Source organism: Carassius carassius, chromosome 7 (genome assembly GCF_963082965.1).
Source record: "Carassius carassius chromosome 7, fCarCar2.1, whole genome shotgun sequence".
NCBI classification, from domain to species: domain Eukaryota; kingdom Metazoa; phylum Chordata; class Actinopteri; order Cypriniformes; family Cyprinidae; genus Carassius; species Carassius carassius.
The window spans coordinates 40,438,342-40,453,562 of NC_081761.1; the positions used below are offsets into that span (position 1 = coordinate 40,438,342).

At 38.5% G+C, this 15,221-nt stretch overlaps 1 protein-coding gene across 1 annotated transcript in view; it reads right to left on the reverse strand.

Moving 5' to 3' along the window:
• Positions 1-12,889, reverse strand: part of LOC132144233 (integrin alpha-L-like) — a 65,987-nt gene extending 53,098 nt beyond the window's left edge. The window contains exons 1-4 of the mRNA XM_059555017.1: positions 12,811-12,889; positions 10,314-10,428; positions 10,118-10,212; positions 9,629-9,687 (exon numbers count right to left, since the gene is read on the reverse strand). Coding sequence (XP_059411000.1) covers positions 9,629-9,687; positions 10,118-10,212; positions 10,314-10,428; positions 12,811-12,886 — 345 coding nt within the window. The 5' untranslated portion in view covers positions 12,887-12,889. The remainder of the gene's footprint in view (positions 1-9,628; positions 9,688-10,117; positions 10,213-10,313; positions 10,429-12,810) is intronic.
• Positions 12,890-15,221: the final 2,332 nt, after the last annotated feature.

Sequence of the window (15,221 nt, forward strand, 5' to 3'; positions counted from 1 at the left end):
CTTCGCAGACCACATTGCTACAACTACCCGGTCCTGCAGGTTTGCCTTATACAACATTAGGAAGATTAGACCCTTCCTGTCAGAGCAAGCAACCAAACTTCTTGTCCAAGCTCTTGTTCTCTCCAGACTGGACTATTGTAATGCTCTCCTGGCGGGCCTTCTTGCATGTACTGTCAAGCCTCTGCAATTGATCCATAATGCAGCAGCGAGGGTTGTCTTCAATGAGCCAAAAAAAGCTCACGTTACTCCTCTCCTCATCAGGTTACACTGGCTACCAGTAGCTGCTCGCATCAAATTCAAGGTACTGATGCTAGCCTACAAGACGACCACTGGCACGGCACCAACTTACCTAAACTCATTGGTTAAATCTTATGTGCCCTCCAGAAGTTTGCGCTCTGCAAGTGATCGACTCCTTGTGGTACCATCCCAAAGAAGTTCAAAATCACTCTCACGGACCTTTTCCTGGACTGTGCCCAGCTGGTGGAATGACCTCCCAATCTCAATTCGTACAGCTGAGTCTTTACTCATTTTCAAGAAACAGCTAAAGACTCATCTTTTTCGCCTGCACTTAACCAACTAACACTAGCACTTTTCCTTTTCTTGTCTTTTAATTAAAACAAAAAACCCTACCTGTGCGTTCTATACTAGACTAACTGAGACTTGTCATGCCACTTGTATACTGTTGTTGTTCTCTTGTTGACCTGACTGCTTCTATTGTTCTCATTTGTAAGTCGCTTTGGATAAAAGCGTCTGCTAAATGATTAAATGTAAATGTAAATGAGTCCGTGCTGCTCCTGCACCACATACGTAATGCACACGGACTGCATACGCACGGCAGACGGAGTATGTGTGAAACAGGCATGCGTCTTGTCGAGGTTTCCATTGGGAAGCTTCTTAAAAAAAAAAAGAAAAATCCCTGAAGCAAACCCGACGGCTTCAGCTGCATCCATGTTAGCACGTCGTGTTTGATGTGGTAATTTCACAGTAGGCATACACACAGGTTTAAAGACTCATTCTCGCCCCCTACAGATTCGGCTAGGTATACATCCGCGCTAAAATATCAAGGTGAAAGTCATCATAGCTCGCCTAGTATAGACCCAGCTCTCAACCCAACTTTGAGAATAGATTAACGGCAATATTTTTTTTATCGCCCGATAGAGTCTCCCGTTAATGCAGCATGTTAACGCAGCACGTTAACGCCGATAACGGCCCACCACTAATAACAATTATAATAACATACATAATATACAAATTCTACTACTAATAATATAATCTTAAGATAACAGAATCTATATTTTTAGTTTTAGATTGAGTGTGACTTAGGTTTTGATGTCAAGGACTTCTTGAAATTGGTGAAATATATTCTGAAAAATACAAATTAATGTATTTCATCAGCTTCTTCAGTTCACCTGTATTTCTAAGTCAGTATTTCCCTTCAGAAATGTTGAAATCTTGGAGCTTCACATCTGTTCTGTAGAGTTTATTTTTGTCCTCCTGAAATCACAGAACCATTTGTATTAATATCTGTTCACCATGAAAGATCAAAACGCATTTGAACTTGTTTTCAGACGATTACACTCTCCATGCAAGTGAAGTCATCGATTCAGTAAATCAGCCTTTTCCAATACAACACTGACAAACATTAACAGAGCTATCAAAATCTCTCATATACACACATAAAGATTTGATTAAAAGCCCAGAGTTTCATAAATGAACTCAATCTATAGAGTTAGCCTAACGTTACCTGAAAACTGCTAAGATGCTAACTGACTTTTTTCGAGGACACTAAACCATTTCTATAAAATAAATTTAATTGAAACATGTCAATAACAAGTAAGAAACGTGTCAGGAACGTTTGTATATAATAGTTGTGTGATTTTAGCGACTAAACTTACCTAAAAACAGTGTAAACCGCAGCGAGAGACGGAGATTACTGCTTGCCAGTAACGGTTTTTGTGTTGACGCCCGGTTTCCATGGCAACTCTGCTCCCCACTCGCGCAGAACTCAACGCACACACAGCATTTACACAAACAAACATCTAGAGTTAGAGTTAAAACATTACATTTATAATTTACAGTCTCATTCAATAATCACTCAATAATGAATGGAAAACTAATTTTGTAGTTCAGAAAGCAACAAAAACATTCTTTTCTTTCTGGCAGTCTGTAAAAGAGTGACAAACACGGCAAAAAAGCAGTCAGGACTACTGTTTAATAATCCGCTTTTACATTTTTTTTCCCTCCGAGAAACTGCTGGAAATACATTAAGGCTTCAACATTAATTTAAAAAATTGTTACAGAGACTGTTAGCTAAACAAGTTAATGTTAAGTTAGTTGTTAATGAGCCACAGTCTCTTTACCTGTGCTGTAGCACACTGTATACCTTACTAGTACCTTTTAAGTGTCAAAGAATTAACAAAACAATTTTTTTTTTATTTTGCTGAAGTGAAATCGTAACGTTACCTGAAAGCCACAGATGTCACAGGATGAGTCTCTTCTCTCTCTGGGTTGCTAATAACTGGGAACGCGCAAACAGAAAATCGCAGCATCGGCCTGCGGTCGTGAACCGACTCAGAGCCGACAGTTGATGAGCTGGAAAACAGCGGTAATGAGGCCGACTTTTCGATATTGGGCCGACGTCGGCCAGACATACATGTGCTGTCTGGGAAGCTTAAAAATATATTTGTCCCATACACAAATTTCTGCCTAACAATTGAGAATAATTTTTCAGAAAAATTTGTATTTTAAATATTTTTCACAAAACAAGTCATATATCACAAGAAAGCTCTCATTCTCAGGATTTAGACTCATTTTATTGTGTGACAATCACAGATCGAATGATATTCAATAGAATCACGATGTGAAATTTATCACCTCAGTGCAAATTATTATTCATACTCGTTGCACAGCTTCAGTCAATCGCAAACAGCCACAAATATATATATTCTCTATATTATCTTTTAGATTAGAATCTCTTCTTTCAAACAAGACCATTTTACATTTCTGCATGCTTCCATCAGTGAGATATAAACCCACTGTGCAAAGTTACGTCCAGTGGACGTCTTTTTATATCTTTGCAGACGTTGAAAAGACGTCCACAGATAGAATAAAAGTTTTTATGAAGTCTTTTTTTGATGTCTTCTGTACGTCTGATTTAGACTTTCAAAGAACCTCCTTACAAGGTTAAAAACTAGTTCAAAAGTGGTCAGCGGAAATATTTCAAACATCATTTAAGGTTCATTTAGGCATAATTTATACTGTTTCGGGACCAAATCAACACTCTCAGGATGCATTAGATTTAGACTCATGTTATTTCAATGTAATTTCCAGACACTGTGTTTGTCCTAAAATCAAGAAAATAAAATAATCTTCATGAAATAATGAAATAACTGACGATTGAGCATGTGGTAAAATCAACTGCAAATCAAAGACATTAAATCTCTGAAGATCTCAGCAGAGGAAGATCAAACATCTCCACAAACATGGAATCATTAGATTGACTTTATTTCTGTCAGACATCTAGAGAAGCTCTTATTGATAATTAACAGAGGTTTAAATGTTGATATTTGATTCATTTGAAGTCACTATTGTGGTGATCAGTGTTTGGTTTAGTTGGGATCTTGTTCTACATACTTCTTGTGTTAGCTTGTCTCTGGCTGTTATAACTGTGTGTTTGTGAAACACTGTTGTTGTAGCAAAGAAAGACAAATTTAAGAGAGCACAGGTGTTATCAGCTTTTTGTTGGTGATGATAAAGTCATCACATTACAAGTATCTGAGGTCATGAAATAAGTGTTGTTTTGTTTGTATATATCTTCTAAACCTTTTGACTCTACAGTACAGGCACCAAGAGCAAAATACTTATTTTGTAAGGATGGCTGAAGCGAAACAGTCGTTCCGAAGCTTTGCGAGATCCCGAAGCGCAGATGTGTCGAAACACTGATCCGAAGCGTGATTCGAAACACCCATGTCACGTGACTATGACCAAACGAAGCCTCGAAGTGTTTCACTAATTGTTTCATCAGGTGTGGTCCGCCGAATCAGCGTTTGATTGGAACGGTCGGGAAAAGACCACACAATCGCACATCTGTATAAAAGTGAAATAAACGCATTTTGACCTCGTGGGTTTTTGTGAGAGGAGTTTGACTTTGAGATAGCGGATTTTTGGTGATATAGTGACATAGTGCGATTTGATTAGTTATAGGCAATTTAGACTTACATTTAAATTTACACAACACATTGACTGAGAGGCTAGAGACAGACAGAGTATACATATAGTGACACATTAATAGATACATAGATATAAATATATATAGACAGCTAGATTAATAGATAGATACATATATAGATAGATTACAGATACATTTATAAATACATATATTATAGATAGATACATATATAGATAGATTATAGATACATATATAAATACATATATTATAGATAGATACATATATAGATACATAGATTATAGATACATATCTAGATACATAGATCGATTCATATATAGATAGATAGATTTGGATAGATAGATAAAATGGAAGCTCCCCAGAAGAGATGCCGTACATCTGTGGTGTGGGAGCATTTCCATTTAGAAACCCCAAATAAAGTGAGATGTGTGTATTGTGATCGGCAGCTAGCCTACTGCAACAATACATCATCCATGATGCGCCATTTGAGGAGCACTCATCCTGCCATTTTGCAGGGTGCAGAGGATGGCATTCCCCCTGTACCTAGGCCTGCTACTGACACTGCTGGGCCATCTAAGCAAGGTATGCATTGTTTGGGATATAATTATAATTGAAATATAATTACAACCTTTTGGGACACTGTTTATAAAGTTTATAAGTTATATAAAGCACTGATTATAAACACTGGAAGGTTTCCAAATAATGAACCAGTAGGCTATACTTTTAATAGATGTGCACTAATTGAAGCTGTATTTTTCCAATGTATTTGTCTGAAAGTATGTTTTGTCTTCTCTTTTAAAAGTCAGAGGGAATTGGATGAGGCTCTTAGGATCTGCAGCCCTTCACCATCGTGGACGATGAGGGATTCAGGGCATTTGTGAACAAGCTTGATCCAAGCTATGTCCTCCCATCCCGGAAGGTGCTTAAAATAATGGTCAGCGAAAAGTACAACAAAGCCAAGGAGAAGACAATGGAGGACCTACAAAAGGCCGAATTTGTTAGCCTTACAGCTGACATGTGGTCCTCCATTAATATGGATGGATATCTTGGTGTGACTTGCCATTACATAACACCAGAGGCAAAAATGGCAACTGTTGTACTGGGTGTAAGGAGGTTTTACCAAACCCACACAGCCCAGCATCTCATGGAGGCTAAAGCCTTGCTAATGGCTGAGTGGGGAATAACCTCCAAAGTTCAGTGCATGGTGACTGAAAATGCATCTAACATGATCCTAAGTGCCCAGCTACTCCACCTTCGCCATGTCCCATGTTTTGCTCATACTTTAAATTTGATTGTGAAAAAGGCACTAGATCAAACCCCAGTCATCAATGAAATACGCCAGAAGGCCAGAAAGATAGTGGGGTTGTTCAGATCCAGCTGCAAAGCAAAGGACAAGCTTGTGGAGATGCAGAGCTTGATGGGAAGACCAACTCTGAAACTGATACAGGAGGTTGACAAGAGATTGAACAGCACATTTGACATGCTACAGCGCTTGTATGACCAACGTGAACCAGTGGCTGCTGCACTTTCCAACTTAAACAATGATACTGCTCCCCTGACAAGTATTGATTATGACATTATTCAACAATCATTGTCAATACTGCAACCATTCAAACTCGCAACAACAGAGATGTCAGAGGAAAAGAGAGTGTCTGCTTCAAAGCGTATACCACTGTACAGGATGTTGCAGCACAAGCTTGCACAGAAAAAAGGAAATGCAACGCAGGAATCAACTGTTCAATTAGGTAGGCCACAATGACCATACTACCCATGTGATTGGCCATAACTGTCATATTATTGTCATTATTATAAATATGTGTTTCTCCTGTTTTGGCTCATAGGCTCACATCTGCAAGAAGGTCTGCACTCCAGATGTGGAGGTTATGAGAGTTTTAGAGCCTTGGCACTGGCTACACTGCTGGACCCAAGGTTCAAAAATGTGGCATTTGGAAATGCTGCCAAAGCCCAGGAAGCTGAAAAGCATATCACACTGGAGTGTGCTTCACTGATGCGTTCAAACACAAATCCTGGTGAGCAGTTTCAGTCTGTGTTATGTTATGTAATCTGAATCATGTAATATAATATATCCTTCATATATGCCGTCAGTTTAGGATTTGTTACTAATTGCTGTTTTCATTTTTATTCAGACCCAGAAATGTCAACATCACACCCATCATCATCATCATCACCATCAACATCAACACCAGTAGAAACACAGGACAGTTTATGGGAACTTTTTGATACTCGCATCCATCAAACCAAGATGATACACAATGCTACAGCTGATGCCACAGTGGAAGTGAAAAAATACATCAACGATGCGTATTTGCCCAGAACTCATGATCCACTAACTTACTGGAAAGAGAGAGCAGTAATCTTTCCTCATTTGTATGTCCTTGCAAAAAAATATCTTTGTATGCCAGCAACAAGTGTCCCTTGTGAGAGGATTTTTTCAAAGGCTGGAGAAATTATCTGTAAAAAAAGAAGTAGGCTAAGTCCTTCCACAGCAGATAAATTAATATTTTTGAATAAAAATCTCTAAAAAAGTGAGACATTGTGGCTTGATTTCTTTTATTAATATTCATTTTTCATGACCAAAATAACATTATGCACATTGAGAAGCCTATAGGTTACAAGCTTCACATATTAGAACATTATAATAATAAAAAAACAACAGATTTTTTTAATGGCTCGTCAAGGTTGTTTCAGATCAACACCTGCAAGTGACCACTAGGTGTCACCGTTGAGAAGGGTGTCGGATTGATTCGAAGCCTCGAAACAATATGGCACATTTGGTTCAACGGTTTCATTGGTTCACGAGGCCTCGATTTTGCCATCACTATTATTTTGTAGTTGGACAAAATGCATGCATTTGAAATATTTTGAGCAAAAGCGTCATGTAGTCACGCACAGACATCAAGATTTAGCATATGCATCACAACAATGGTGACAATCAAAACGGCTTCATCGCACAAACTCATCCTAATTTTCCAGACTTTTTAGTTTTATTTGTCACCATTGATGTGATGCATATCCACAATCTTGATGTGTGTGTGAGTACATGATGTGTTTTTAAAAAATAAGTACATTCTTTTTTCTACAATGTGTCTGTCCATGAAAACAAATACATAGTTGCAACAAAACATGAATAACTTATTGTGCTATAGTTTAATCAACATTAAAAGCAGGATGATAACCCTTGATCATAATGCTCTCTGCCACAATAAGAGTGTTTTATAACACAGTTATAACAGCCAGAGACAAGCTCACACAAGAAGTATGAGCACCAAGATCCCAACTAAACCAAACACTGTCCACCACAATGGTGACTTCAAATGATGTTGATGTAAATGATGTAAATTGATCCTCCTCTGCTGAGATCTTCAGAGATTTAATGTCTTTGATTTGCAGATGATTTTACCACATGCTCAATCATCAGTTATTTCATTATTTCATGAAGATTATTTTCTTTTCTTGATTTTAGGACAAACATAGTGTCTGGAAATTACATTGAAGTAACATCTAAATCTAATGCATCCTGAGAGTGTTGATTTGGTCCAGAAACAGTATAAATTATGTCTAAATGGACCTTAAATGATGTTGAAAATATTTCCGCTGACCACTTTTGAACTAGTTTTTAACCTTGTAAGGAGGTTCTGTGAACGTCTAAATTGGACGTACAGAAGACGTCAAAAAAAGACCTCATAAAAACTTTCATTCTGGCTCCTCAGTGGACATCTTTTCAACGTCTGCAAAGACATAAAAAGACGTCCACTGGACGTAACTTTGCACAGTGGGAAGAGTTTTGTCCTGGTGTGCACTTGGAGTAAAAGACGCGTTCCTGTCAAATTCGCACTCTATATATAAAATGCTTTCCCTGCATGATAAGATCTATGTTCTATCAATCGGAGCTCGTTTGTGAAGCACCATTAGTCCATTCAGATCTCAGTCTGAGCCATGTGCCAGTGAGAGCTGCTGAATTTGACACCTACAGTGGGGGGATGGAGCGGACAGTCAGTGACCACTTCCACCTGAGCGGATCTCGCAGTAGATAATGGGAAGGGCATTCAGCACATCTACACACAGACAGTTACTCATGAGAATGCAGGTTATTACCAGGTTTTTTTTATAACTCATCCGTTTAAATTATATTAAGACTTAAAGTTCTGCATAATTAAGGGCATGGCCACTTGAGTGACAGGTGGATTGCCGCTGCTGACACAGCCGTCGTGCTAGGTGGGTGTGGCTTCAGCAACTAGCTCCCGCCTTTTTGCCCATTTTTGATTATCCGGGAGAGTCGCGCGGTGACGCGCTGCCAAGATGGCGACGGCCCGCTCTGCACACTTTAGGCTTCAAAAACACACTTCAGGAGTCTACGGGTGACGTCACGGACACTACATGATTTTATACAGTCTATGGTTATTACTCATGTTCAGGGCTGTCTGTGGGTTAAAACATTGATTAATGTCCTTTTGTTTAACATGAATAATCTTAGATCACATGATGACACGTCATTTGATGGACTAGGGTGAGAATTTTAATTAATAACATCCATAACTTGAAAAGGCTTATCAGTGGGTCATTGATAAGTAATTCAAACAATAATTGTGAAATCTTACTTACATAAGGAGGACCATATGCACCTTAATGTTAATATGATAATTTACTTTCTCTAACTCTTATCAAAACACACTAGACTAGCAAAATTAATGTTCACTACACACGGCACCCTCAAAAATGACACTGACAGAAATAGGCAACAACTCACGAAAAATGCACAAGATATGTCTGTGTGTCAGATATATTTGGCATGCCATTTTTCTCTGAGATGAGTGACTAGGATAATCAGCGCTTCCATGTCATCTCGCTCTCCGTAATAATACCACTAATTTAAAGCCCTGTTTACTGTGCAGTACAAAGTGTTTTCTGCTCAAAAAACAGGTTCTTGTGTAATTTGGTGTTATTTGGTTTGAAACTGGTGGTAAATAAAACAGTTAAAAAGTAAAGTGAACACTCCTTTTACAATTATAGTGTTGTTTCCCTTGATTAAACAATAATACACTGTAATATTTCACTGTATTACACTCTTGATTATCATTTTGGTTTGTTAGTGGAGTAGAAAAATGTTTGAACTATCACATCCCTACAAAAATATGCTTAGTTTGTGCAATCATTTAATTTTTTGAGTCAAATCATACTCCTATAGTAGTCCATGAACATTGCACTGTCACTTTAGTTGAGTGTAAGCATTGCTGCAAAAATAAACTGTAAATATAGTGCTGAAACAGTCGCTGCTCTGCTGCTAACACTTCCAAAGTGTGAACACAACTATTTATAATGTGAGTACTGAGAAAATTATCTTATGATGTGAAATAAACCAAATGCCTAAGCAACTAATGGATGAAGTGATACTAGCCGAGAACAAGCACTATCTGAACTTACAGTGAGAGCAGCAGAAGACACAGCAGCAGACATGCCGAAGAAGAGGACGCTCTCCGAACCTGGGAGAGGAGGGGGGGCAGAGAGAGAGAGACAGAGAGAGAGAGAGAGAGAGAGAGAGAGAGAGAGAGACAGAGAGAGAGACAGAGGGGGGGGGGGGCAGAGAGAGAGAGAGAGAGAGACAGAGAGAGAGAGAGAGAGAGAGAGAGAGAGACAGAGAGAGAGAGAGAGAGACAGAGAGAGAGAGGGAGAGAGAGAGAGAGACATGGAGAGAAACAGAGGGGGGGGGGCAGAGAGAGAGAGACAGAGAGAGAGAGAGAGAGAGAGACAGAGAGAGAGACAGAGGGGGGGCAGAGAGAGAGAGAGAGAGAGACAGAGAGAGAGACACAGAGGGGGGGCAGAGAGAGAGAGAGAGAGAGAGAGAGTCATCAGCTCAGTATGAAGCAGTGTAAGTCCACAGCAGTCACTGGTAGATGGCTGTGATGCTGATACCTGGCCGCTGCAGTCGTGTGCAGGACTGTAGATCTGCTGTGCAGCTGTACATCTCCCCTGTTGAGTTTCCTTCTAATGGAGCTCCAACAATGATCCTGAGAAACACACCCGCACAACCAATCAGACATTCAAGACCATCAGAAAACACCTAGCAACCACACAGAACACCCTAGCAACCAGTTTGTGTTTGACTCACTGCTTCCTGTTTCCAAACTCAGTCTGATAAACGCTGTAACCAAAGAAATCTTCCGGCGTGCCGTTAAATCTCAGTGGATGTTCAGTGTCGATGTTGAAGGCCTCTGAAAGAGACGCTGGAGAAGCAAGAGAAAGACTGTTGAGACATCAGGAGACGCTTGTGAGACTTCAGCCTCAGTCTTTCTTAAAGTTCATCTTCTAATTATTTTGTTTTATTTAACAAACATGCATGTTTGTTTCAGCAAGGCCCTGGTATACTTCAGCCTGCTTTTGAGCCTTCTATTTCTACTGTTTGTTCTGCTTAGTTGAACCTGTTTGAACCCTTTATATATCTTCTAGAATTGTGTGTCAGTTAAAGCCACCTGGCTCCTCTATTGATGCTATTCCACCATATTTCTTCACACAAGTTTCTGACGGTCCCTATTTTGTGACCATGATAAATCTATGTTTGGAAAGTAGTATTGTACCTGATGTGTTAAAACATGCCACAGTTTATTCCTTACTTAAGAGGCCAAACGGAGATCCTTCTGTTTTAGCCAACTATAGACCCATTTCAAATTTATCTTTTATTTCAAAGCTCTTAGAAAAAGTAGTTCTGCAACAACTGCAAAGCTTTCTGGATGAAAATAAGATCTTGTAAGTTTATCAATCAGGTTTTAGAAAGCACCACTCGACTGAGACTGAACTTCTTAAGGTTTTAAATGATATTTTATTAACTGGTGACTCTGGGGATCATGATGTGCTAGTGCTCCTAGACTTGAATGCTGCTTTTGATACTGTGGACCATCCCTAAAGTAACCCTAGGCAATAAAACCTTATCTGTGAAGCCTTGGGTAAAAAAATCTTGGTGTTATCTTTGATGATGGTCTAGAATTTGACAAACAGATAAATTCAGTGGTTAAATCCTGTTTCAACTACTAGGGAAAGTTAAACTTATTCTATCTAGTAGACATTTTTAAGAAATCATTTATGCTTTTATTATTAACCACCACCCTTTGGATAAAAGTAATACAACCAAATATAATATAATATAATATAATATAATATAATATAATATAATATAATATAATATAATATAATATAATATAATATAATATAATATAATATAATATAATATAATATAATATAATATAATATAATATGTGTATATTGAGAATACACTGGTGATCAGTATGACACCAATGAAAAATGAGTTGTAGCCTTTAAAAAGGCTTTTTATGAAGACAATTTGATTCCGATAACCTAACAATTGAATGACAGCAGGGATCATAAAGCGACTCTAGTACGGCAACTGCACCATTGATGGGTTGTGATGCTGGCAGTGTCTTATATACCCCCAGATGACAGTAACATGGTTTCAAAAGATTGCATTGCGTAGTTATTGGACAACTCAAAAACAAAGATTTGAGATTGGTTGGAGGCAACCAAGTGACCTTAAACGGGGTGTGTTCAACAAAAGTTGGTAAGAATTATTTTTTATTCGTGTTTTTACTACATTATGCCATGTTAAGCATTTTCTTATTATGGTTTTATCGAGCGCAGTGTTATATCAGTCAGGCCACGGAGGCATAGTCTGTCAACAGCTGATGCGGTCAGCTGTCAAATCGCTCCAATCACTACCATTCTCCTATTAGACACTGGACATATATACGTGGCACTACTGCTCGGCAAGTATGCTCAACGGCTCGCAACCCTCACTCTTGTATGTTCAATTAATTTGGGAGCAAGAACCCCCATAAGGAACCATACTGCCAAAGATAAATTGTGTTCATTAAACTCAAGTAACTTGCCAAAGTGGTCCTGTCTGAAATATGGGAGGAAAAGGCTTAACGTGTTATTAAATGTGTTGCTTTCATATTCCGGACTCATCTGATTTTTTGTAGATAGTACACTTTATTAGTATGATGTTTAGTGAGTTTGGTCTTTTAATACTGTCTTGGTACATTAAGCCACGTTAAGCGTTTTTCAGTGTTTTAGAATTTCCTATAAAAGCTAAAAAAACTGAAATCTGTTCATCATATAATCTCTGATCAGATCACTGAAGCAGTGAGATGTGGACTCAAGAACAGCTGCAATCTGATCAGTCCAATTCACTATCGAATCTTTCAGTGTGATGTTCAACAGGATCATTGAAAAAATCTGTTTGTTCACCGATCGGACATGGCTACCACTTCTCTGTGTGGGTGTCGTTTCTTAAAGTTCCACATAATGAGGAACTATAAGTTTTTATGAAACGAAGTGGAGTAAAAGTATGATATTATGCTTAGAAATGTAGTTAATTTTAAAGTAAAAAAAAAAGAAAATCTAGATATGATGAATTACAGATGCTTGAAAATATTTTACTTAAGTACAGTAACAAAGTAAAAATGTGTTACTGTCCACCACCATAAATTAACACATCAGCTTTCTATTGTTTTAAATAAAGTTTATTTTAATGACTAATGCAAAAAAAAAAAACAACCCAAAACATTATTTACTCTTATAAATAAATCTCTTACCCCACATGAAGAGAATCAAGCCAAGTATCTCCATCCTGCTGCTGCTTGTCTGTGTGTCAAACATCTTCCTGTTCATTCCTTCATGACAAACTCATTTCCTTTTTAACACGATGTTTCTCACCCTCGCAGAGCGTGCCTGTGTTTCTCAGCAATCAAACAGAAGCAGTGGCCATGCATCATGATGTTTGCAATTAAGTGATACATTTTTTGCAAAAAAAAAAAACATACTCATCTTTGCACCAACAAATGTGCAACACTTTGTTTTAATGGTACACTTCATTAGTAAAGAAGTCTCACAATTTATTTCCAAAATATGATGCATGATTGAATACTGCTCTGGAGCAGAGTGTGAATTTAGTAAGTGTTAAGGGCAACTGATATGAACTATCATCACTTATGAAAATGATCTGTAGAACTTGGCACTTGCCACAATTTGTTGCCAAATAATATAGAGATTGATCTAAGTGCAAGCTTAGTCTTATTTAAAAAAAGAAACAGAGCAGAATTGTAAGACCTTCACTTTAGACAAGGGGCAGGGCAACAGTGGTTGTGCCCATAGTATTTGCCTTACGTTTCATTAGGGGAAAGAGACAAACACCTGTGCTGCATTTCTAATGGAATCAATAAAGGTATGAGGTCTTCTGTTGTTTGGGAAGGATTTGGTATGAGAGTGCTGCTGAGCTTCTTGCCAAGGACGTGGGTTGGATGTTTCTGAGTGACACGTGTGAAGTGATTGAGAGGGATAGTTTGTAGCTTTGGGTTTCTCTAACTAAAGTTCGGACGTTTTCCCGAACTCTGTACACCATGTCCGGTAGTGGGTAAGAAGGCCAGTAGCCCATTATCTGCCTTTATGGTTTATTAAATTGTGTTTAGGCCTATATATGAAGTGTCTTATTGCCTAGGAGTCCTGGTTTAATGTGATTGATTAATTGTTACTGGTCCCCTGTCGTTTGTATGTGTTTGTAATTGTGTGCATGTATAGAGGTTATTAGGGCAGGTTATTATCTTTCATGTGACATTTTTCATATTGTTTTATATTGACGACAGCAAAGTAGTTGGCCAGAGGGGTTCTGGCACGTAACTGATTGGCCTCTTGGTGTGTATTGAAGTGTGTGATTTAACTGATGCACATATGGATTTTGATACCTTTGGTGTTTGCTGTGTAATTATTTTTATTAAGGTTTTTGTCCAGTCAGGACCCTGTTGGTCTCTCCCTTTACTCCACTGACTTTTATTGGAGTGTTACAGAATGGCAAAAACCACAGCAAGCCGAACAACCAACTTAAACTGACCTGGAGGGTATTCCCTGAAAGCAGGTCCGATCAGCCTTTAGTGGGCGTAACAGATAGTGCACAACATTTTTATAATATTACAATATGTAATATAGGGAAGTAGTGGTCTAACGGTTAGAGATTTTGACTCTGAATCCAAAGGTTGCTGGTTCGAGTTTTTGGTACGCGTGTTTGTGTGTCTGTGTGTGTGTTTGTACTTTGGATGGTTAAATGCAGAGCACGAATTCTGAGTATGGATCACATTGTCACATGGCTGTATGTCACGTCACTTTCAAGTAATAAATAATTTAATATTATTCTAATATGATTATTTATTTTATTGGTATAAAAATTAACTGTATAAATTATAAAATACTATGACAAGATAATGTTTTATATATTTATTACATTTTATATTATATCACACATGAATCAGGGTTCTTTGTCAAAACAAAAAACATATCTGATGTGACCATCTAAAATTACCATCAAACACACAATATCATTCATATTCTCAAGGATTAAACATTAAACCGGGGGGGACACAACCATGAATTAGGTGGCGATATGCACTAACCATGTTATTAACCACTGAACAAAATGAGAAGATAGAAACAGCATGGGCTCTTTTTCTTAGCTTCCGTTTAGCTGATGGTAAGTTAGGGATGTATTTCATGCTTTCTGGAATACATCCCTGATAGCAAAACTAAGGATATAAATACACAAGGTCACAGATCAGAGGGTCACTGCAGTCACCCGGATCCGGTACGTATCCAGACCAGATGCTGGATCAGCACCTAGAAAGGACCTCTACATCCCTGAAAGACAGCGGAGACCAGGACAACTAGAGCCCCAGATACAGATCCCCTGTAAAGACCTTGTCTCAGAGGAGCACCAGGACAAGACCACAGGAAACAGATGATTCTTCTGCACAATCTGACTTTGCTGCAGCCTGGAATTGAACTACTGGTTTCGTCTGGTCAGAGGAGAACTGGCCCCCCAACTGAGCCTGGTTTCTCCCAAGGTTTTTTTCTCCATTCTGTCACCGATGGAGTTTCGGTTCCTTGCCGCTGTCGCCTCTGGCTTGCTTAGTTGGGGACACTTCATCTACAGCGATATCGTTGACTTGATTGCAAATAA